Source organism: Alexandromys fortis, unplaced genomic scaffold (assembly GCF_014885135.2).
Source record: "Alexandromys fortis isolate MF-2015 unplaced genomic scaffold, M_Fortis_MF-2015_v1.1 scaffold_104, whole genome shotgun sequence".
In the NCBI taxonomy this organism is placed as follows: Eukaryota; Metazoa; Chordata; class Mammalia; order Rodentia; family Cricetidae; genus Alexandromys; species Alexandromys fortis.
The window spans coordinates 5,953,323-5,976,216 of NW_026068000.1; the positions used below are offsets into that span (position 1 = coordinate 5,953,323).

Genomic DNA, 22,894 nt, shown 5'->3' on the forward strand with positions numbered 1-22,894 from the left:
AGGACCTCTCACTTTTATCTGGGGCTCACTGATTTGACTAGGCTTCTCCAGTCCTAGGACTACAGACACATGCCACCAGGCCTGTTTTTTTTTTTTTTTTTTAAGATGGGTACTTGTGTGGCAAGCACCTTACTGAGTGAGCCATCTTTTTAGCTACAAGCTTTATTCTTTCTATAAAAGTGCTCTGACCGGCTGGGTGGTGGTGGTGCACACCTTTAATTCTAGTCTTTAGGAGGCAGAGGCAGGAGGATCTCTGAGCTCCAGGCTAGGCTGGTCTACAGAACAGTCAGGGTTACATAAAGAAACCCTGTCTCAAAATACTTAAAAAAGGGGGGGAGTCTCTGTGTGTGCTAATCAATATCAATATCATGTTTGCTGTTTTTTTGGAACTTTTTTAAATTGTGTATCAAGGTGCCTTAAGAATGGATGTGTTTGCTTCTCCTTTCTCCTATCTGGGGAGTTCCATAGACTTCAAACCTTAGCAGCGATGATGGTTTGCCTTGATTACCTACTGAGCTGAGGATCTCTGAGTAGGGAAACTCTTGGCTAGAATAGTGAAGCTCATGAAGCAATGCAGGTAAGGGCTTCACCAGGTCAGTAGCCATCACTGCAGTCACACAGGAGTGGTCAAGTGCTTAGTTTTGTTTCTTAGAGCAGATGACAGAGACGTTAAGATAGGACTTTGGTATGAAAAATGATAGTTCAGTGTCTTAGTTTCTTCTCCTGGTTTTGTCACAAACCACTCTGACAAAAGCAGTGTAAGGAATAAGGATTTATTCTGTCTCCTGTTGAAGGACATTGTCCAGCACTGTGTGGAAGGGAAGGGGCTGGACACATCCCATCTGCAGTCAGGAGGAAGAACTGTGAATGCCTGATGCAGCTCAGGTCGTCTCTTTCTCCATTTGTACAGTCGAGGATCCCAGCCAGGGAATGTGCCACCCACAGTGGGCCTGCCTTCTCATCTCAGTACACATAATGGATCTCTTACAAGCATGCCAGAAGCCATTTCCCAGATAATCCTAGGCTCTGTCAAGTTGACAGTTAACACTAACATCACATTCAGAATGTGCACTACCCCTTGGGAGTCCATTTCATTAACTTTAAATCAATCCCGGTGGTGTTTTCTGTCTTAGGGTTTCCATGGCTGTGAAGAGACACTATGACCATGGCAGCTCTTATAAAGGAAAACATTTAATTGAGGCTGGCTTACAGTTGCAGAGGTTTAGTCCGTCATCATCATGGCAGGCAGCATGGTGCTGGAGAAGGATCCTCAGGCAGCAGAAAGAGAGAGTGACCCTGGGCCTGGTCAAACTCTCAAACACCAGAGCCCACCCCCAGGGACAAACTTCCTCCAACAAAGCCACACCTCCCAACAGTGCGGGTCCCTATGAGCCTATAGGAGCCATTTTCATTTAAACCACATTTTCTAAGGGTTGTTTACCACTAATTATAAAGTTGAGCAGATAAAACAGCTAATAGGCTTGTTGGCTCTTAGAGCAGCTGTACATTTAACTAAGAAAGTGTCACTACCACAGTGTTAGTGCCATTTGTTGCTTCACCCAGCCCAGCAGGAGGGCTCAGTCTGACTTGGTCTAGTGGGGGAAGCTCTCCTCATGGAGTTCCTGCTCCTGCTCTCCCTTGTTTCTGAGTGGCTGAAGGATGAGTGTTCCTGGAAGTGCCTCCTAGGTGCAAGGGAGCAAGCAGGTAGCTTGAGTGCCCTGAGCAGTACATTTCTTTTGGGTCTGGGGAGATGGAGCCAACCTGTTCCTCGAGCCTTTGACCTCACAATTTACTGAGAGGGTTCAAGAATCTTAGAACCACAATTGAGAAGACCCCCACTCCTTTCTCTTTAAGCTTTTTGACTAGTAGTAGAGAAATTCTCCCCATGTTTAGAAGTTTGCACTTTGTATTCTTATGGGGCCATCTGCTGTGGGTTTAAAAAGAGACTTTAAAGCACCCAGAAGAGCAGGGAGAGCTCAGGAATACGAGCTACCAATGACCTCGGTCCATGGGATGCCCCTGGTGAGGTAAAACAGCGGCACTGACCACCCTCTAGAGGTGGCCCCACCCCATTCCTGGCCAGTTCCAGGCCTGAGATGGGGAGACAGCAAGTTTACCTCAGGCCTCACTTCATGTTGCAATTTTGTGCTCTGTAACCTTCAGAGAAGTGGGGTTCCTGTCCTCTGCTCGGCAAAGTGCTGGCTGGAACCTAGCCCACTACTCACCCTTGATTACAGAGGCCTCATGTAGCTGCCAGCAGGCATGGGTCAGCTCCCAATCACTTACTTGGTGCCTGTGCCGTGCAGCTCACACAGAGTAGCACAAGGGTTTTGTGAACATCTTCACTTGTGTTTTTTAATTTAAAGATGATTAGTATTTTATGTGCATTGCCTGAGTTTATGTATGTACAACACATGGGTGTGTGTACTTACAGAGGAGAGTTCCTGAGCTACAGGGGTTGTGAGCTTTCTGAGGTGAGTGTTGGGAATCAAACCTGGGTCCTCTGTAAGAGCAGGAAGTGCTTAACAGTTGGTCCATCTTTAGCCCCCAGCATCTTCACATGTTCACAGGCTCCAAGATGGAGCACTCCTGGGCTTGGGCAAGCTACACTCTGTAACCTCCTTGTGGTATTTATATCGGTGTTACTGATCTTGGCTATTCAAAGACAGATAGACTCCCCTCTGTTTAAAAGCCTCCCTTTTGCCTGTTGTGGTGGTGTACCCTTTAATCACAGAACCAGGGAAGTGGAGGCAGGTGGATCTCTGTGAGTTTGAGGTTAGCCTAGTCTACATGGTCCTAACTGTTCTGGAACCCACTGTGTGTGTGTTTCTTTTTTTTTTTTTTTTATTTTTTTCCTTTATTTATTTATGTATTTATTTATTAAATATTTCAGTCTCTTCCCCACCTCCGCCTCCCCTTTCCCTCCCCCTCCCCCAATCCATTCCCCCTCCCTCGTCAGCCCAAAGAGCAATCAGGGCTCTCCGTCCCGTGGGAAGTCCGAGGAAAACCCTCCTCCGTCCAGGTCTCGTAAGGTGATCATCCAAACTGCCTAGGCTCCCACAAAGCCACTACGTGCAGTAGGATCAAAGACCCATTGCCATTGTTCTTGATGTCTCAGTAGTCCTCATTGTCCGCTATGTTCAGTGAGACCGGTTTTAACTGTGTGTGTGTTTCTTGTGCTTTTGATTTTTCTTTTCTTTTTTTAGTTCTTGTTTATTTATTTAATTTGCCGGTTTGTTTTCTAGAGAGAGAAAGAAGTGGAGTTATGTCACAAGGAGCAGGGCCCCTTGTTTGTCCCGGCAGCCCGGCTAGCTTACACCCAAAATAACCATACATAAACTGTATTCATTAAAACAGTGCTTGGCCCATTAGCTCTAGTTTCTTATTGGCTAATTCTTACATATTAATTTAACCCATTTCTATTAATCTGTGTATCGCCACGTGACTGAGGCTTACCGACAAGATTCTAACCAGCATCTGTCTCAGGCAGGAGATCCATGGCGGCTCTCTCTCACTCTGTCCTTCTTCCCAGCATTCCATTCTGTCTTCTCTGCCTACCTAAGTTCTGCCCTGTCAGGCCAAAGCAGTTTCTTTATTGATTAACCAGCGAGAGCAACACATAAACAGAAGGCCCTCCTACACCAGAGTTAGATGAGTAAGGAAGTGGGGATGATGTGGGAGGAGATGAGGGTGGGAAAACCATGATCAGAATACATTTTATAGAAAAATAAAAATGAAAAAATACTTGCTTTAGTAAGGGGGAGATTGAGGGCACCAGAAGGGACGCATTGAGAGTCAGCTGGAAGTTGCGGGCCACACAGTGGAGTCTAGAACATCCCTGCCTACAGCAGCACCCAGACCTTCCGGTGCCCTTCTTTCAGTGGTGCTTGCCGAGGTAGCTTTGTAAGGCTGACTTAGAGTGGCTACGGGGATGTGTGAGATGGAGTCCCTGCTCTCGAAGGTGGTGGGGCCGCCGGGGTGTGCAGACAAGCAGATGCTGTGTATAAATATGATGGTTTGAGAAATGACCTAAGGATAAAGGCAGGCTCTTCTTTCATCCGACATTTTTGCTTCTCTCTCTTCCTTACTCCCTTACAGGAGTGGCTTTTGTCATCTGGGTAGTGATTATCATCTAGCTGGCAGGGTTCTTTTGGGGAGGGGGGAAGACAGGGTTTCTCTGTGTAACAACTCTGGCTGTCCTGGAACTCACAGAGTTCATAGTTCATAGACCAGGCTGGCTTTGAACTCACAGAGATCCGCCTGCCTCTGCCAAGTGCTGGGATTAAAGGCGCGTGCCACCACCACCCTGACTTAGCTGGGACTCTTCTTAAGAAGAGTCTTCTCTTAAGACTGAGATTTGTTCTTTATTCCCCTCCCTCCCCTCTACCCCGCCATCCCTCTTGTTATTCCCCTCCCTTCCCTCTACCCCACCATCCCTCTTGTTATTCCCCTCCCCCATCTACCCCACCATCCCTCCTGTTATTCCCCTCCCCTCCTCTCTACCTTATCCATCACTCTTGTTATTCCCCTCCCCCATCTACCCCACCATCCCTCTTGTTATTCCCCTCCCCCATCTACCCCACCATCCCTCTTGTTATTCCCCTCCTCTCTACCTTATCCATCCCTCTTGTTATTCCCCTCCCTCCTCTCTACCTTATCCATCACTCTTGTTATTCCCCTCCCCCATCTACCCTGACCATCCCTCTTGTTATTCCCCTCCCCCCCTCTCTACCTTATCCATCACTCTTGCTATTCTTCCCCCTCTTCATCTACCCCCATCATCCTTTTTGTTCTTTAGACTCCCTTCCAGAGCCTGGCCTTGGCTGCCTCTATTACCCGTGTACCCTTACTGGCTTACCCGGCTGGAACATTTATGATGAAAGATGGGATGTCAAGAGGAGGTTCTTCCAGAGGAGTCTCAAGGCCCTGGATCTTGATCACCCTCTCCGCCATCCCTCATTATTCCCTGGCTGCACTGCAGTTCCTCCCACACTGGGAGACTGGGCAAAGTCCGAGTGGCTGCTGCAGAAGAGACAGAACAAATTCTCCAGGGATGTCCCCTCCACATGCCTGAGCAGGGCCACTGTCCCAGGGTTATCTTAGTTGTTGTTCTCTGCAGAAAAGAACTTCGGGATGTACCGTGTGCATTATACACTAAAGTTCTGAAGCTGGTGGGTAAAGGCAGGTTCCTTTTCTTTTATACTCCCTGTTGTGTGGGCTGCTGCTGCTGCCAGAGATCTAAGGCCTGGGTTGGCCTGGGTGTGCCCTCTGCCCCCACAGTTCAACAGTCACACACTTTTAACTGCATCCCTTCTCTGAACTAGAGTGGGGTACCAGAACCTCTCGGAGTCACAACAAGGAGTAAGAGATAAGTCACCACATGTCACACAGGACTTTGCACAAAGCAGGCTCTCACTAGATTGTCACTGTCATTACTTTATTTTCAGCAGGAGGCAATAGCAGAATGTCAGAGATGTGGAAGCTGGAGGGCTTCAACATGGGCTTACTAACATGGGCTTCAATCGGAAGGTAGAGACATCCAGTGCAATGGTGACCTAAAAACAATGAGAACCCTGACCTTTGATGGGCTGCATGAAAACCAAAGCCCTGGGAACGCTTTTATTTAGACACACATGCGCATAAGTGAAGGTTGATCTTAATCTTAAAACATGCAAGCTCTCAGAGCTACAGAATTTGGAGCATTCAGTTGAATCATTTGAGATCGCTTAGGGGGCTTTACAGAAGTGTGGCAGCTCACTGACTCTTGTTCAGAAATATGTTTCAGCATGTGTGCATGCATGTTTGTGCATGTTCCTCTGATGGCACCCAGGGTCCTGAGTGTGCTAGGCAAACACGCTACTGCTGAGCTGTCTGTGAAATACTTGACTCATTGGTGTAAGTGGTGAAGGAAGGAAATGTTCACAGCTCCACCACAAGGCTCTGTGGCAAGGGATGCTGGAATGTCAGCCCAGTCCCCCAGCGGCCCAGGCAGACCCACACCAAAGCCCAGGCCCCAGAGAGCCAGGCCCCTGCAGTGTCAGAAACTCCAGATTTGAAAGGATTAATCTGTCCACTGTGGAAATGCTTAATTCCTTTTCTCAAGACATTTTTGGAAGGCTTTCTGCTTTTTTAATCTCCTGACTTCTTGTTTGTGACCAAGTTCAAATTCCAGGGAGAAGCAGCCAATATGTGTGATTATTTCCTCTTGTACTAAAAGTGGAACTAAAAGAATGAACTTACTTCACAAGAAATAAATGTACCCTTTGGGCTTAAGCTAAAATGAGTGTGCACAGTCGCTGTTGTGTGGTAATTAAACACTAACATGAAAAAGATGTCAGCAAATGCATTCATGATCTTTTTTAAACATAAAGCCAAAAAAAAAAAAAAAAGAAGAAGAAGAAGAAAAGAATCTTTAAAAAGACTCTCCTCCTCTGCTGTCCCTTGTGTGGGCTGCTGCTGCTGCCAGAGATCTAAGGCCTGGGTTGACCTGGGTGTGCACGCTGCCCCCACAGTTCCACAGTTTCACAGTTTAAGCTGTGTCCCTTCTCTGAACTAGAGTGGGGTACCGGAACCTCTCGGAGTCACGACAAGGAGCAAGAGATAAGTCACCACATGTCACGCAGGGTTTTGCACAAAGCAGGCACTCACTAAATGGTCACTGTCATTACTTCATTCTTAGCAGGAGGAAGTAAAAGATTCTTAGGGACATGAGAGTTGGAGGGCTGAATGGATGGTGCAGAAGACATTGTCTTGTTTCCCAGAATAGCTAGGTAGGGGTCTGGGGGAGCTGTGTGGACCGTTGCATCACCGTTGCTGTGCTCCTTAGGTGACCTCTTCAGTGCCGCGGACTTTCCGTTCCTGTCTTTCTACAGATTCCACGGCAGCTGCTGTGCCAGGTAATCTTGCGCCACGTCACGTGTTTTCTGTGCTGTTAGCTGTGTCTTCATCTCTGTGCAGGCCAGCATAATACGGTGAGCCAGCTGAGGTGCGGAAGGAGGCACTCTGGGAAGCAGCTCTGTCTCCAGCAGGCATTCCCAACACTCACACGTGTTCAGTACCAGCCTGAGTCCTGCAGACCTTGGCCTGTGCAGGCCTGTGCCTCAGCCAGGACTGTGCTTTTCAAGCTTGCCGAAGAGCTTCCCACCCTTCCCCTCCACAACTACCACACAGAACTTCAGGGCACAAAACTAACGAAATTGATTCAGTTCAAGGGATGTTTGTGTCCTCGCCATTTTGATCTTGGCTTTTTTTCTTGCTGCCAGAGCCAATCTGCAGAAACCCTCAGTGGAACTCCAAGACTCAGAAGTACATGGTAGAAACCGGCAGTTAGTATAAGTCCAGACACTAAACTGGCTTTGGGAAGGACTCAGGGATGGGGACCAAGTTCTTCATTGTCATCCTGCCCCGCCATTTCTAGAAAAAGTCTTGAGTGGTGAGGGCTGGGGAGGCTTTAGGCACAGTCTCAAGCTTGCATTTTGCCAGGAGGGAAAGAGAAGACCTGGGCCAACCCCGGGGTTGGTGGTTGCTAGGTTGCCAGTTGTGTGGCCTCTGGGCAGATTATCTGATCCTCCCGAGTTTTTGTTTTTTCATCTGTGACAAAGAACAGTAATATCAATATTGTGTGACTCGAATATGTATAAGTTCCTAAGCATCATACCTGGCCCAGATAACAGGGGCCATTATCAGTATCTGCTCAGGTCAGCTGTAAGAAAAATCTCCAAACTGTTGATGTTGAATCCTGGCCCTGCCGAGGATCTTAAGCAGGATTTTAACTTGTTTTCACTCTTCCAGGGAGAAAGATTTTTTTTTTTTTACAGGCTTTTATACTAATCAATAGAGGTGTATGCTCTGGACAGTGCCTGTGCATGGCACATGCTCAGTCAAGAGAAAACCAACAAAACCAAAATTCTCAACCATGAATAAAAACCATGTTATCCATCTCCACACAGAAGGGTGAGAAGCTGAGATGTAGAGACTGGAGAGCTGGCTCAGCGATTAGGAGCATTTGCTGCAGAGGACCAGGGTTCAGTTCTCAGTGCCATGGTGTCTTAGAACCATCTGTAACTCTAGTCCCAAGGTGCACATGGAGGCAAAACACTCATACACAGAAAATAATAGAACAGATAAATCATTTTTCTTTTTAGTTGAGGTGTAGCTACGTACTGCTTCTGGAATGAGTATGCCATGTTCCTCAGGTGTTTTGAGGCAATGGGGCAATATTATAGACTCTCCTAATTTGAACCTTGTGAAGATTTTCTTTCTCACCCTGGAAAGCTTCAGGGAAGTCCCACAGTGCTCCTGTGAGCTCCCCAGCTCTCGTCAGCTTGACTAGGCATTCGCCTGCCCATGAGCAGAGCTTTCACAATGGAGCTCGTGCTGCCCGGGAAACCTGGAATTGGTGTCCTTGAGTGTGACTGGGCAGGTGGGTTCTGGGGCGTGGTCAGCACTGGTTCAGTTACCAGAACAGAAGCGTTTTCACAGCTCCCTGGCATTGGCTCTGTGGGGACACGCTTTGGCTGTTTCTGGTCCTGTACCATTGACAGCTTTCCCCCAACTCAATGCATTAGATGAGGTCCTTTTATTTTAAGAGCTATTGATCTTTGCTTGAATTTTCTTAACTATCTTTTTACCCATCTGCCGTCAGTGCAAGGCTTACCTTTTTAAAAATGTGTACTGTTTCCCCACATCATTTCAGTAGTTCCTCCATGGCTGTTTCTCAGGGTAGGAGTGTTACCTTCAGGAAGTCCTGGGAAAGCTCAGAGGGGGGTGATGCCTACCTCAGGGGAAGGAGATAGCCATGACTAGAGACCCCTGAAACAGATCTTTCTCTCTCCTGGGGTCCTTCACTTTAGAGATCCCCTCTCTGTTTTTCAGAGGGATATTCCCCATATCAAAGGTGTAGAAGAGCTGAACAGAGGATAGAGATAAAGTAGCCACAGTTCAGAAATTGTTTACAAGCCAGCAAACCAAGCAACGGGAGGGAAGCACTGGGCGTATCTCTCCACAGCAGAGACAAGTTCATCCTAGTCAAGTCTGTGCGGAGGGAACAGGCTTTTATGCTCATGCCCTTTGGCTGGAGTTGGAGGGGGAGGGCAAAACCCAAGGATACAAGGAGGTTTAGGAGATTGGACACACCTGGGATTTGGTTTCTGGCTGCTGGGGTGGAAGCTACCAAGAGCATAACTCAGAACACGGGCTGTCTTTCTGTGTTCCTCTTCTCTCAGGGACATGCACCCTAGAACATCCCGCTCCAACTCTTTGATGCCGGCTTTAGACTTTGGTGCTGTGACAGGTGTCTAAGGGAAATATTCAAGTATCAAAATATATTTTTTGGTTCTTAGCTCACATGTCTGCCCCAGGTTATCTGGTTCCCTCACTTTGAGCCTGAGGGAGACCAATCCTGTTATGCCCTTCTGTGTTGGTGATGTAGGAGTCATAGAACTGACAATAGAGGGGTTTCTAAAAGATTTGCTTAAGAGACATTAAATCACACAGTGTAGAATTTAGCTAAGGGAATACTGCCCCTGAAGATCCCCAGGCCCCTTAGAGGTAAGCAGGCCTCACCATGCTAGGATGAAATGTTTGTTCGACACAGCTGGCCCCCACCATGCCTCCACCAGCAGCTCAAGGGGGTAGTGCAGGGTGAGTTACAGCTGCCATGAAGTCCCCGTGTCTGTCAGTAAGGTCCTTGTGCCCTACTGACAGGAAAAGTGTAGTTCTGCCAGGTGGACAAGATGACCCCATACAACAACTACTCACGGGGAAAAACACGCTGGTGTACTTAACAACTATGGCCTTCTTTGCTGTGTGAATGTCCCATCTGCCCATTCCAGACTTGCCGTCTCTTGTGTGTTGAAATTGTTCAAAGTGTAACCTAGGGCTGGGACCTCAAGAGATTTAAGGATGACAGCATGTGTAAGATGCATAGAAGTTAGTAAGACCTGTTTGAGACTGGTGTTCCTTGAGCAGTAACTGCAGCTGCGCATGCGTGCGAGAGAGAGAGAGAGAGAGAGAGAGAGAGAGAGAGAGAGAGAGAGAGAGAGAGAGAGAGAGAAAGCAGTTTTTCTCTGGGAAGGCATATTAATTCTTTAACGGTGGCAGGATACAGTAGAAGAGGTCTTTGCCTCCTGAAGCAGAAAGGAGATCAGAAAGGAAGGGCTGGGAGCAATGGATGCACCTCCAGGTCCACCTCCTCATGTTTCCATTGTCTCTCAATTATGCCTTCAAATGATGACTCCATAAATGGACTAATCCAAAATCGGAGACCTCATGATGCATCCACGTCCCCACACCCCCCACCTCCCAGCAGTATTTACATCTGTGATAACTCTTAATACTGAAACCATGACAATGCCCATTTACATATTTTCTGTCGTGACAGCCAGGTTTCTGAGCCTCTCTGAACTGCCAGTGAAATACTTTCATCTCTATGTAGAGGTTCCGGTCTCTAAACTGTTGTTTTAATCCGGGGTACTAGAAAACACAGCTGTGATGGAGGTTGTGAGATGCTCAGAAAGTAGACTTTAATGGGGCGCGAGCTGTAGTCACAGCCCCTGGGGAGGAAGGGGAGGGAGGGAGAGCTCCAGGCCAGCAGTGGCAGAGGGTCTGGCTGGAGGGTGGAGGTGAGATGAGCCGGAGTGACCGGCTGTAGCTGAAGGAAGGCCGCCTCACTAATGGGTGTTTTCTCCTTTCAGCGGAGTTTTAGGATTCTTTCTCATGCTCAGCACAGTAAAGCTGAAAAGCGTTCTGGCCCCAGGGCAGTGCGCAGCCTGGATTTTCTTTGCTAAGGTAAGAGAGAGGGGCTGGGAAAGTCTACCTCAGAAGCCTGTGTGGCCAGCCTTCTCAGTGTGAGACCTTTAGGAAACCGTTTTTAGTGACTTGTACCTGGTGATAATTTCTGAGACCTCTCAACCTCACCACATTCCCAAAAGGTGGTAGAGGAAAGCTGACAGATGGCCGGAAGGAGAGACTTCAGGAGTCTTCAAGACTAGGATTGTTACAAGAGGAGCTTTTGTGTATCACAGTGGCCAGGGATGACTGACTAAGGGAGAGACTGGTGGGCTGTGAAGGCTCTGGAGAAGAAGGCGACCGTGTGAAGCACCATGGCAACAGACATGCTCTCTTTCCCCTCCTGTCTGAAGAACATAGACAGTTCTTAGGGGCTTAGGACCTCCATCGAACTAAGATAAGTTAGTTATTGGAGCTCCTGTCTTCAGCCATCTGTATTTTTTTTTCCGTTGCTTTTGTTTTCTCTGGAAATGAGATTGCACAGTGGAGATGTCACCTACACACATGGCCTGCCTTTAACAGTATTTGTTGTTCTTGGTAGAATGGGGAAGCTGCCTGAGATCTTAAGCACGAGAGAGGGAGGAAGTTGACAGAGTCTCGAAAACAAGCTGAAAGCCAGTATAACATTGTCCAAAGTCTCAATTTTCATGCTCCAAAAGCTGACTAAAAGCACATAAGAAAGCAGAAATGTTTGTTCTTGGTAGGGACGGAGTGAATTCACAGTGTCCTTGCCTGCCGCTGCCCCGCTCCGCCAGCGTGATGGAGAGCCATGAAAATTAGCTTCCCTCCTTCTAGAGGTCGCACCCTCTGTTTGGGGCATTGTTCATTCGGGTGGCCATTTTGGTCAGAAGTGAACAGAAGAAGCTAGTAGTTCCACTGTCTTGAATTTATAGGCCTCACTGGAGTGCTGTGGACAGAGGTCTTGCTGCTGACCTCTGTAGGAGCCTTGTGAGCTCTGCAGCCCACCATACTTCTCACACCGAATGCTTCTGTGTCTAGGAACACACCAGAGGTGGAGCAGACTCAAACATACCCACACATCCCTGGCCAAAAGAGTCAGAGGAAGGTACAAGCCAAGGCAGACAGGAAAACTGCCTGAGGTTCAAACGACCTCTCCAGCTGCGTAGAAGCAGAGACAAGATCTTCTGGCTCATGATATTTGGACAAAAGCCTCTGGCTGGTCCTTGCCAGGACACCAGTTAGACTAGCGTGAAGAATAAGAACATTAGTGAGAACATCAGCGCTGCACCTTTTGGCGAGGCAGATTTCACACTTGCTTTAGGAAGATCACTGAACAAGCAGAACAAGTAGCTGCAGTAGTAAGATGTGGGAAAAGTCAGAGCTTAGAGTTGCTGCCACATATTACCTAGAAAGCACAGTATTCACCCAAAAAATTAAAGACACTTAGAGAAGCAAATCATGGCCTATGGGAAAAGTCAGTGGGAACTGGCTTATCTGCTTCAGATGTAGAGTTAGCTCGGAACATTGCAAAGTGGCTCCTTCAGGGCACTCAGGGTGGGACTACAGCCATGTGAAATCAGAGGGAAGAGCCATGAATTCGGAATGTTAGTCACAGGGAATTAGGAAATAACCAGTTGAACATATTCTGCAATGAGATTTCTGTAGAGAGACTCAGCAGATAGGATGATAGAAAAAGCGAATGTGAAAGAGAGAAGAAAGCATTTAATACAAAGAAAAAATTAATTGGAAAGTGTAAGCAGCACTCCAGAGACCTGTGAGACATCACACATATCAGCTTATATATAAAAACTGTCTTGGGAAAGGAAGAATCAGAGACAGAAAAGTATTTAGGTGAATAATGGATGAAACTTCCAGATCTTATGAAAGACATAAAAATTCAGTAAGTCCTGAAAACAAACAAAAACAGCATGTTACCCAAACAAATTATAATCAGACTGTTAAAAGACAAAGAGAATATGTTAAACACATCGAGGAAAAAGGATTCAGCACACATGGAAGAAATCAGTGCAATTAATGAAAAATAGCAAACAAGTCTCCAAACAAAAACCTGGAGGCCAGAGGCAGCAAGAGGAGGCCACATTCAACATGCTAAAGGAAAAAAAGACATATGCAACAAGGGACTTAATACATAACAAAACTGTCCATCAGATATGACAGAAATAAAGACATTCCCAAATAAATAAAGACTGAGAGATGTGATGCTAGTGGCAATATCAATAATTATATTAAGTGTTAATAGACTAAATATTCCTTTTAAAGGGCTGGAAAGATGGCTCAGAGGTTGGGAACTCCGACTACTCTTGCGAGGACACAGGTTTGATTCCCAGCATCCACATGGTGGCTCGCAACCACCTGTAAGTGCAGTTCCAGGGGATCTGACACCCTCTTCTGGCCTCTGTGGACACCACAAATGAATGTGATGCTTAAACATACTTGCAGGCAAAGGACTCAAACACAAAGAATAAAAATAAATGAATCTTTAAAAAGGGCAGAGGTTGTCAGATTGTATTTTTAAAAGGCAAGATCCAACTGCATAGTCTCCAGAAGAGACACACCTTGCATCAAGGCTACTAGGAGCTGACTTTGAGAATGAGGCAGAGCCAGAATCATCATAGATATTTATGCAGGCTCTTTGAAAAACATCTCAGTACTTTCTATCAGGCAAACTGACAACCATGCTGGACCTCTATGCCCAAAAAATGCTCACGAGAAATGAAAATGCACACCCACCAAAAACCCTATACTTTGGTGTTTATGGTTGCATTAATAATAAACCAAAACATGTAAAGAATGTTGATGTGAGTTTCTTAGTGGATGGATAAACAAGATATCGATGCATGTGGTAGAATGCTATTAAACAATAGCAAGAAATGAGCTATTAATATATGTTATAATACAGATGACTCTTAGAAGCATTCTGCTAAGTGGAAAAACATAGTCACAAAGTAATACATATATTATTCCTTTTGTGTAAAATGTCAGAAAAACGCAAATTTATACAGACAGAATATATTGAAGGTTTTTCATGGAGCAGAAATTTATTGCATATAGGCTTAAAGAAGTTGTGGTTTGTGGGATGGAAATGACCTAAAGCTGCATTGTAGTGATGGCTGCATAATCACATAGTAACTTACTAAATTTGCTTACTAAAAATCATCAGATTGGGACTGGAGAGCTGGCCCAGTGGTTAAGAGAACTGTCTGCTCTTCCAGAGGACCTGGGTTCGATTCCCAGCACCCACTTGGCAGTTTATAACCATCTGTAACTCCAATTCTAGGGAATCTGACACTTTCACACAGACATGTGTACAGGCGAAACATCGATGTGCATAAAATAAACAAATCTTAAAAAAACTATTTAAAAGTCATCACATTTAAAAAAAGCCACAGCTTTCATTTCGATGCTGGGTTTTGTGGCTCGCAAACCTTCCTTACGGGCTGTAGAACATGGCATTCATTCTGGCTTTTATGATGTGATGGAGTTTATCTGTGTATGGTTTCGCTTATTTGACCACTGGTCTCTGAGAATTTCCTTTGCTTTTCTTTTTTTCACAACTTGAAAGGAAGTTTATAACTTTTCCCCCAGATCTGGGGGAAAGGCAAATTTTAATTTATTCTTGTGGTTTGATGCCAATCCTTAAGTGTAGAGATTAGATTAGGTGAACCATCAAGTTCTTAGCAGCTTCAGATAAGCTCTCTCTTTCTCTATCTCTTCAGTACATCTGTTACCTACTCCCAACACACTTTTCTATCACATGTGAGTTCTGTGTTCTTAGCAGCCAAGTATACCCATCCCCTGAGCCAGCTGCATGTCCAAATGCACTGGCATTTGTAACATACCACAACTGTACTTGGTGAGACAGCATTGCCTGGTTATGTCATTGTGACCGCCAGTGTTTTCAGAAAATGACCCAGAAGGATGGCCCTGTGGTGCTAGAGGAGAATTTGGATTCCTCAAAAAACTTGTAGACCCAGGCTGAGAGGCCTTGTTCCTGGCTCTAAAATAGTATTCTTTCTCAATCATTGTTCAAGGGCTGGTCATTTCAGCAATCACTTTTCTTCTAGAGACAGGGTCTCATTGAATAACCCTAACTGGTGGTCTGGAACTCCTTGTGTAAACTGGCTGGCCTCACACTCACAGAACATCCTGCCTCTGCTCTTGAGTGTTAGGATTAAGGGTATCAGCACCATGCCTGGCTTCAGTAATGTTTCTATCATGATTATCATTTTCCTCTCTTGGAATCTGAGAAATACTTTAAGATCCAGAAAGCATTATAGTGCTTAGCAACCTTTGGAAAGAGAAAAGTCTCTTCTCTTAGTAAACTTGAGCATGTGAAATCTAATGCATGGGCAAAGTCTGAGCTCTTTTCTCACTGGGAGTACGTGAATTGATTCAAGAGAACAGTGTGACAGTGACGTGTGGGTGTGTAAGGAGGGCACAGCCTGAGTTGCCACTCTTAGTGGGTCTTTCCAGCAGACTTAAACCTGTGTGAGAATTCTTCCCAGTTTGGGTAGTGCCTTATCTCATGCTTTTCATTTCAAACTTCTTGGGTCCTCAGTCGTTGGAAAGAAGCAGCCGAGGTTGGAGCGAGTTCTTAGTGATGACAGCCAGGAAAGGCACGGCATCCCCAGTGGCAGCAGCACCCGCTGCCCTTTCAAAGCCAGCTTTGTGTAACACTGGGCTCCTCAGGAGCTAACACCATTGTCATCAGCCAGCTGCGGCTTATAAAACCAAGTCTGTCCTTTTAATGGCCCTTGGGAAATACTTTTGCTGATAGATCTTCTGATTCAGTTTAAGGTATTGTTTGTTTGGCTTGTTTTTATTTTGTTTATTTAGAGATTGATCCCAGAGTCTTAAACATACAGGCAGGAGCTTTACTGTTGACCTAAACTCTTTTGTTTTGATGTTGTTTTTCAAGATAGAGTTTCTTTGTGTAGTCTTAGCTGTCCTGGAACTTGGCCGTGTAGAATCTAGCTGGCCTTGAACTCACAGAGATTCCAGCTTTTGAGGGCAGAATTGCCTACAGAGTGAGTTTGAAGAACCAAATAATAATAATAATAATAATTTTTCAACCCTATGATCTCCTAAGCCATGACCTTTTGGCCAACCTTACAATATCAGACATAATTTTTTTTGTTTTTTTGTCTTGTTTTTGTTTGTTTGTTTTTTGAAACAGGGTTTCTCTGTGTAGCCCTGGCTGTCCTAGAATTAGCTCTGTAGACCAGGTGGCTAGCCTCGAACTCACAGAACTCTGCCTGCCTTTGCCTTCCGATTGCTGGGATTATAGGTGATATTTTTTAACACCTGTGATTCTTATATCTGTGTATGAGCACACGTATGCACATGTGGAGGCCAGAGGACAACGTGTGGGAGTCGATTCTTCCCTTCCACCATTTGAGTCTTGGGATTGACTGAGGTCATCAGGTTTGATGGCCATGTCTTTACCCATGGAATATTTCACTGGCCTTCTGGTTGTTGTTGTTGGTTTGTTTTTTGGTGGAATTACATTTCATATATACAGGACTCAGATTGTATTAGTCAGGGCTCTGTAAGGAACAGAACTGGTAGAATGAACCAATATTTATCTATATATCAGTAAGGATGTGGTCTGAGTAGTCCAACCATAGCTGGCTCCTTTAGGAAGGATGGCTGTTGTTCAGTCCGCAATCAGATGTCTTAGCAGTTCCGGTCAGGTGCTGGAGTCCCAGGGAGGACTAGACAGCTGCCAGTTTCCAGTCCATGTTGGAATCCCAAAGAAACGTTCTAACACCAGTGAAGGAAATGTGTCAGGATATATAAACTAGCTAGTGAGAGTGGGGGCAAGCAGACATTAGAGTAAAACCTTCCTTTTTCCATGTCCTTCTCTGTGGGCTGGCACCACGACATGGCCTATGAATCTTCTGACATCAAATGACCCTGACTTTGGGTGGGGCTCCCACCTCAAATAATCCAGCCTGTGGCCAGCTGCTTGGGCGTCAGTCAGTTCCTGATGCAGCTCTCATGCTCTGCTTCCCAGAGCCGTGGGAGGCCATCAGCACAGGGAGAGACTGTCCCTGCAGTGCTTGCTGTAGCCTTGGTGTGCGTGTGCCTCATTTGGCTCTGAAATTCTTTCTTATTCTATTTTACTACCAGCCTGAAGCAGTTAGCAATCCTGTAAGATTTCAGATGTAACACGAAGATGTGATATGATATGAAGGCTACAGCTTCTCTTTCAACAGACCCCTGTTGTACATGATTCTACCGTTACTAAACATTTTTTTTTGAGATTTTTTTTTATTAAAGATTTCTGTCTCTTCCCCACCGCCGCTTCCCCTTTCCCTCCCCCTCCCCCAATCAAGTTCCCCTCCCTGGTCAGCCCAAAGAGCAATCAGGGTTCTCTGCCCTGTGGGAAGTCCAAGGACCACCCACCTCCATCCAAGTCTCATAAGGTGAGCATCCAAACTGCCTAGGCTCCCACAAAGCCAATAAGTGCATTAGGATCAGAAACCCATTGCCATTGTTCTTGAGGTTTCAGTAGTCCTCATTGTCCGCTATGTTCAGCGAGTCCGGTTTTATCCTGGGCTTTTTTCAGACCCAGGCCAGCTAGCCTTGGTGAGTTCCCGATAGGACATCCCCATTGTCTCAGTGTGTGGGTGCACCCCTTGCGGTCCTGAGTTCCTTGCTTGTGCTCTCTCTCCTTCTGCTCCTGATTTGGACCTTGAGATTTCAGTCCGGTGCTCCATTGTGGGTCTCTGTCTCTGTCTCCTTTCATCGCCTGATGAAGGTTAATATTCAGGAGGATGCCTATATTAAACATTTCTTTAGGGAAGTCTTTGGAGAGTGACAGACACAAGGAAGTAGGAATGCATTAGCTGTGTTCAGTGCCTGTCCAAGGCCTGTTATAACGCAGAATAGATAAAGGTGAGTTGGGCAATGATGCCAATCTGGGTAGCAAAGGAGTGGCTGAAAGACCCCGAGAGTCATGGTTGCCCAGGCAAGGTTGAAGAAAGGAGCAGGAGCCAGGCAAGATGAGCTGCAGGAGCAGTGAGGCAGGAGGAACAGTGAGGCAGGAGGAACAGTGAGGCAGGAGGAACAGTGAGGCAGGAGGAGCAGTGAGGCAGGAGGAACAGTGAGGCAGGAGGAGCGACTGTGAGTTGGTTAGAGGAGGAGCCCGCGGAGGCATAGGAAACTTGGGGAAAGTCGGATGCAGTACAAAGAAGCTGCTCTGTAGAGCCCATTGTGGACTCTGGACCAGCTGCTGGATGGTAAACAATGCTTGGGCATGTTAATGTAGAAACATCTTAGAAGGAACTGAGCATCCAGCATTCTGACCAGAGGTAAACCAAAACTTCAGTGGCAGGAATAAAAATGTTGGGAGTCAGATCTGCCTGAAAATTTGAAAGAAAGTAAATTTTTAATCAATCTATCGTATGATCGCTACGGGACATGATGAAATAAAGACTAGACCATGTTAGAACAGATGGCGTGGGTGATGATAGTTGTAAAACACCATTAACGATGAATCCAGAGGAGCCTGGATGCCTCCAAGGTTTGTGACATTCACGGCATGACAGACAGAAGGGCAACAACGAGACTGCATGGAGTAAAGCTGGTGAACTATTCTAGACAGATGCACATTGCAGCCAAGCATCTAACTAGAGCTGCTTCGAGTTGGAAACCTGGAGAAGTGGGTGAGAACCTAGATCCTGCATCAAACAGTGCAGGACTGGAAGCGGTCACTGGGATAGGAAAGAGAGGAATAGAAGAACGCAGGCAGACACTTAGCTTGGGAGACATGCAGGTGCTAGGAACCATAATGGTCAGGTCCCTAGTGACAGCAGAGGGTGGAAGGAAGGCCAGGAAGGGCTGTGAGAAGCGCTGTTAAGAGAACAGGTTGAAAAAAATAGAGCGAGGATATTGGCAGCCTTTGAGGAAGCAGTCAAGGGCAAAGTAGGAAAGAAGATGGGTCCTAACTCCCTGAAGAAGTACAAGGCTGTGAGCTGTGGTCAAGAGGGTGATAGCCCGATCTCATGCTGAGATGTATTTTCTAGAAGAAAAACTTGGGTGTGAGAATGCTGGAAGCCAGAGAATGAGGGGAAGTGGGGAAGACTGGTATCGATAGTTTGTGGAAGAACCTGGGGGCTGGGGCTGTCCTGGAGAAACCAGAAAGCCTTTACCCATGAGCCTCGGCAGAGATGGTGGTAGATGGGAAGGAGGCAGACGGAACTTTAGTCTCCATCTTGAGAGGTGTATGGGGCAGGGGTGTGGGATTCCAGGGTTGGGGAGGGAGGAGGGGGGAGAAGAGTGCTCACTCCTTGACTCTGCCCACTATTCACCGAAATGTGTGTGCCCCGCCTTAAAATTCACAGTTTGAAATCCTAATCTCTACGGTGATGTTCATAGGTATAGCTTTAGCACATGGTAAGATTATGAAGGCAGAGTCCTTCTGAGTGACATCAGTGGCCTTATTAAAGCGGCACCAGTCAGTCATGGTGACTCATATCTTTAATCCTTGCACCCAGGAGACAGAGGCAGGCAGATCTCTGAGTTTGAGGCCAGCCTGGTCTATGTGACCAGTTTCAGGCCATCCAGGGCTACAGAGTGGGACCTGTCTCAAAATAAAATGTTCCGTGGAGCTGCTTTGCCCATCCACTGTGAGAACACAGAAGAAGGATGCTGTCTCTGAGAAGCAGCTCTCCCGGGACACAGAGCCCACCAGCATCCCGATCTACACTGGACAGTCCTCAGAAGAGTAGGAAGTACAGTTATGTCATCTATAAGCACCCCAGTCTCTGGTCATTAGTCATAGCAGCTATGATGGACAAGATACCAATATTGGTTACTTTGCTCATTGCCGTGATCAAATACTCAACAGAACATGGTAAGGCAGGAAGGGTTTATTTTGGCTTACAGTTTGGGAGAATACAGGCCTTCATGATGGGGAAGACATGGCAGCAAATTTTCATTTCTCCATGGAACAGGAAGCAGTTATTGGAGAGGAAGTGGGACTAGGATCTAAACAATTTCCCCTGTTGATGTTCCTCCTCCCAAAACAGTGCCACCGTAAATACAGGAGCCTACTACAGTGGTGTCCCCCTGAAACCCTCAGGTCTTTCCCCCATAAAGCACAGTCTGGACTGCAGGGCGTCTAAAGACAGCTCAGAGCTGGCAGGACTGCAGCAACCACCTTGCTGTAGCCTTTACATCTGATATAGCTCTGTACAGGGAACTGCTAGTGTTGAATCATGATATCTACTCAATAAAACATTTGCCAGATTTATAAGAACTTAATGGAATATATCACTCCACAGTGGTACTTTCTTCTGTCCCTGTCATTTGGTCTAACCTTCTCTTGTTTGGTTCAGGGGTTTATTGGGACTTTTGTCCTTAACTCAGTCAGAATTCACTCTTAGAAGGCGGTTCCCTCACGTTGCTCTTTGGATAGTATGCTCTTCATACGAAGGAAACATTGTAACACTGGAAGGTACTACAATATGAGCTCTTGCTGGTTCAGAGCACATTGAATGAACTGATACACATGGGAATAGCAAACAGCCTTGTGGAGGACAATAGAGAGCTAAATAAAGACTTAGTTTTCGCCTAGTCTCAGGTGTGCAAATTGTGTCATTTTCGGTGAATAAGCACAACACTAATTTATACCTTATTGAGGGCATTGAATGCCACCCGACAGCTCTGGACTGGTGAGAGCCAGCCCTGGGCAGGTCCTTGGCTCTGTCACAGGCTGGTTCAGTCCTTTCACAGAGTTGATCAGTGGTTTCCTGGCTGTGAGTTTACCATTGTGTTTGCTGGTTTGTGGTGAGGATTTACTGCCTGCTACACTGTTGCTCTGAATGCAGCATCCACAAGAACAAGGCTTCTCACATCCTAAACTGAGACTGCCCAATAAAAGAAGCCATTGATGCGCCATTCACAGCATTCTAAACTTATATAAAGAGTCTTTGTTCCAAAACAGTCACTGTGCATTTGAAAATGTATTTTTGCTGGTTTCCATGGAGACCCCCAGTTGGCTGCTCTGTGATCACTGTCTAGTCTTAATGATACGCTGGCATCGCCTGGGAGTCTTCAAAGCTATCTCCATAAGAACATCTCCTTGTGGATAACATGACTGCCACCCTGGTCTAAACTCCCCTATAAGAGTTTCTATTAAGAGGGGGCAAATGCTGCTAGTAAATTTATCCTGATTTATCCTGATAACATTTTGATGTACACAGGAGGTTTTCTGAGCTCTGACTTTCTGTCTCAGACTTTTTTGCAGGTGAAGGCCACAGCACAGATACTTTCTCTTTTTTCGAGGGGGCATGCCGACATATTTTGTGACCTGTTGCCAAGATATTGAACTAGGCAGGAGACTTCAATATGTCAATGGGATAGATAAAACTAAGTTTTTAAAAGGTTATATTTCTTTATGTGTATGAGTGTTTTGCCTGTGTGTATGTATTAGAGGCCAGAGGTAGATCCCTTGCAACTGGAGTTATTACAGATGGTTGAGAGCCTTCATGGGTGCTAAGAATTGAACCTGGGTCTTATGCAAGATTGAGTGCACTTAACTGCTGATCTAGCTCAGTAGCCCCTAAACTAAAAAAAAAATGTGACAAGACACCCAACATTTACCACTAAGACTCCATACACATATAGATATGGGACACCTGCACATGTATATGCACACACACAGAAACAGACAGACACATACATTACACACAAAAGGCTGAGTTGTTTTAATAGGGGAATCATGCAAGCTTTCTGATATCTTAATAATAGAAATTTTTACTTTTTATTGATTTCATGTACTTATTTATGTGTGCACATGGATGTGTGTGCATGCCCATGTATGAGTAGGGAGCCCAGAGTTGATGATGGGTGTCCTGTCTATTTCTTTTTTTATTGATTTTTTTTATTGAGCTCTACATTTTTCTCTGCTCCCATCCCTGCCTCTCCCCTCTTCTTCAACTCTCTTCCAAGGTCCCCATGCTCCCAATTTACTCAGGAGATCTTGCCTTTTTCTACTTTCCATGTGGATTAGATCTATGTATGTCTCTTTTAGTCTCCTCATTGTTGTCTAGGTTCTCTGGGATTATGATTTGTGGGCTGGTTTTCTTTGCTTTATGTTTAAAAACCACTTATGAGTGGGTACATGTGATAATTGTCTTTCTGGGTCTGGGTTACCTTACTCAAAATGATGTTTTTTTAGCTCCATTTATTTGCTTGAAAATTCAAGATGTCTTTTTTTTTCTGCTGTGTAGTACTCCATTGTGTAAATGTACCACATTTTCCTTATCCATTCTTCAGTCGAGGGGCATTTAGGTTGTTTCCAGGTTCTGGCTATGACAAACAAAGATGCTATGAACATAGTTGAGCACATGTCTTTGTAGCATGATTGAGCATCCTTTGAATATATACCCAAAAGTGGTATTACTGGGTCTTGAGAAAGGTTGTTTCCTAATTTTCTGAGAAATTGCCACACTGACATCCAAAGAGGCTGTACCAGCTTGCATTCCCACCAGCAATGCAGAAGTGTTCCCTTTTCCCCACAACCTCTCCAGCATAAGTTGTCATCAGTGTTTTTGATCTTGGCCATTCTTACAGGTGTAAGATGGAATCTCAGTTGTTTTTATTTGCATTTCTCTGATGGCTAAGGATGTTGAGCATTTTCTTAAGTGCCTTTCAGCCATTTTAGATTCCTCTGTTGAGAGTTTTCTGTTTAGGTCTGTATTCCATTTTTAAAATTGGATTATTTGTTCTTTTGATGATCAATTTCTTGAGTTCTTTGTATATTTTGGAGATCAGACTTCTGTCTGATGTGGGGTTAGTAAAGATTTTTTTTTTCCATTCTGTAGGCTGTCGTTTTGTCTTGTTGACCATGTCCTTTGCTTTACAGAAGCTTTTCACTTTCAGGAGGTCCCATTTATTAATTGTTTCTCTCAGTGTCTACTGGGGTTATATTTAGGAAGTGGTTCCCCGTGCCAATGTGTTCAAGTTTACTTCCCATTTTCTCTTCTATGAGGTTCAGTGTAGCTGGCTTTATGTTGAGGTCTTTGATCCATTATCGCCTGAGTTTTGTGCATGGTGATAGATATGGGTCTTGTCATGCAAGTCTACCACTTGTTTGGTTAGAGTTACTTTGAGA

At 45.6% G+C, this 22,894-nt stretch overlaps 1 protein-coding gene across 1 annotated transcript in view; it reads left to right on the forward strand.

Moving 5' to 3' along the window:
- Tmem241 (transmembrane protein 241) overlaps positions 1–22,894 on the forward strand; it is a 134,740-nt gene that overhangs the window by 63,963 nt on the left and 47,883 nt on the right. Inside the window, exons 13-14 of the mRNA XM_050160723.1 lie at positions 6,827–6,896; positions 10,695–10,788. Coding sequence (XP_050016680.1) covers positions 6,827–6,896; positions 10,695–10,788 — 164 coding nt within the window. The remainder of the gene's footprint in view (positions 1–6,826; positions 6,897–10,694; positions 10,789–22,894) is intronic.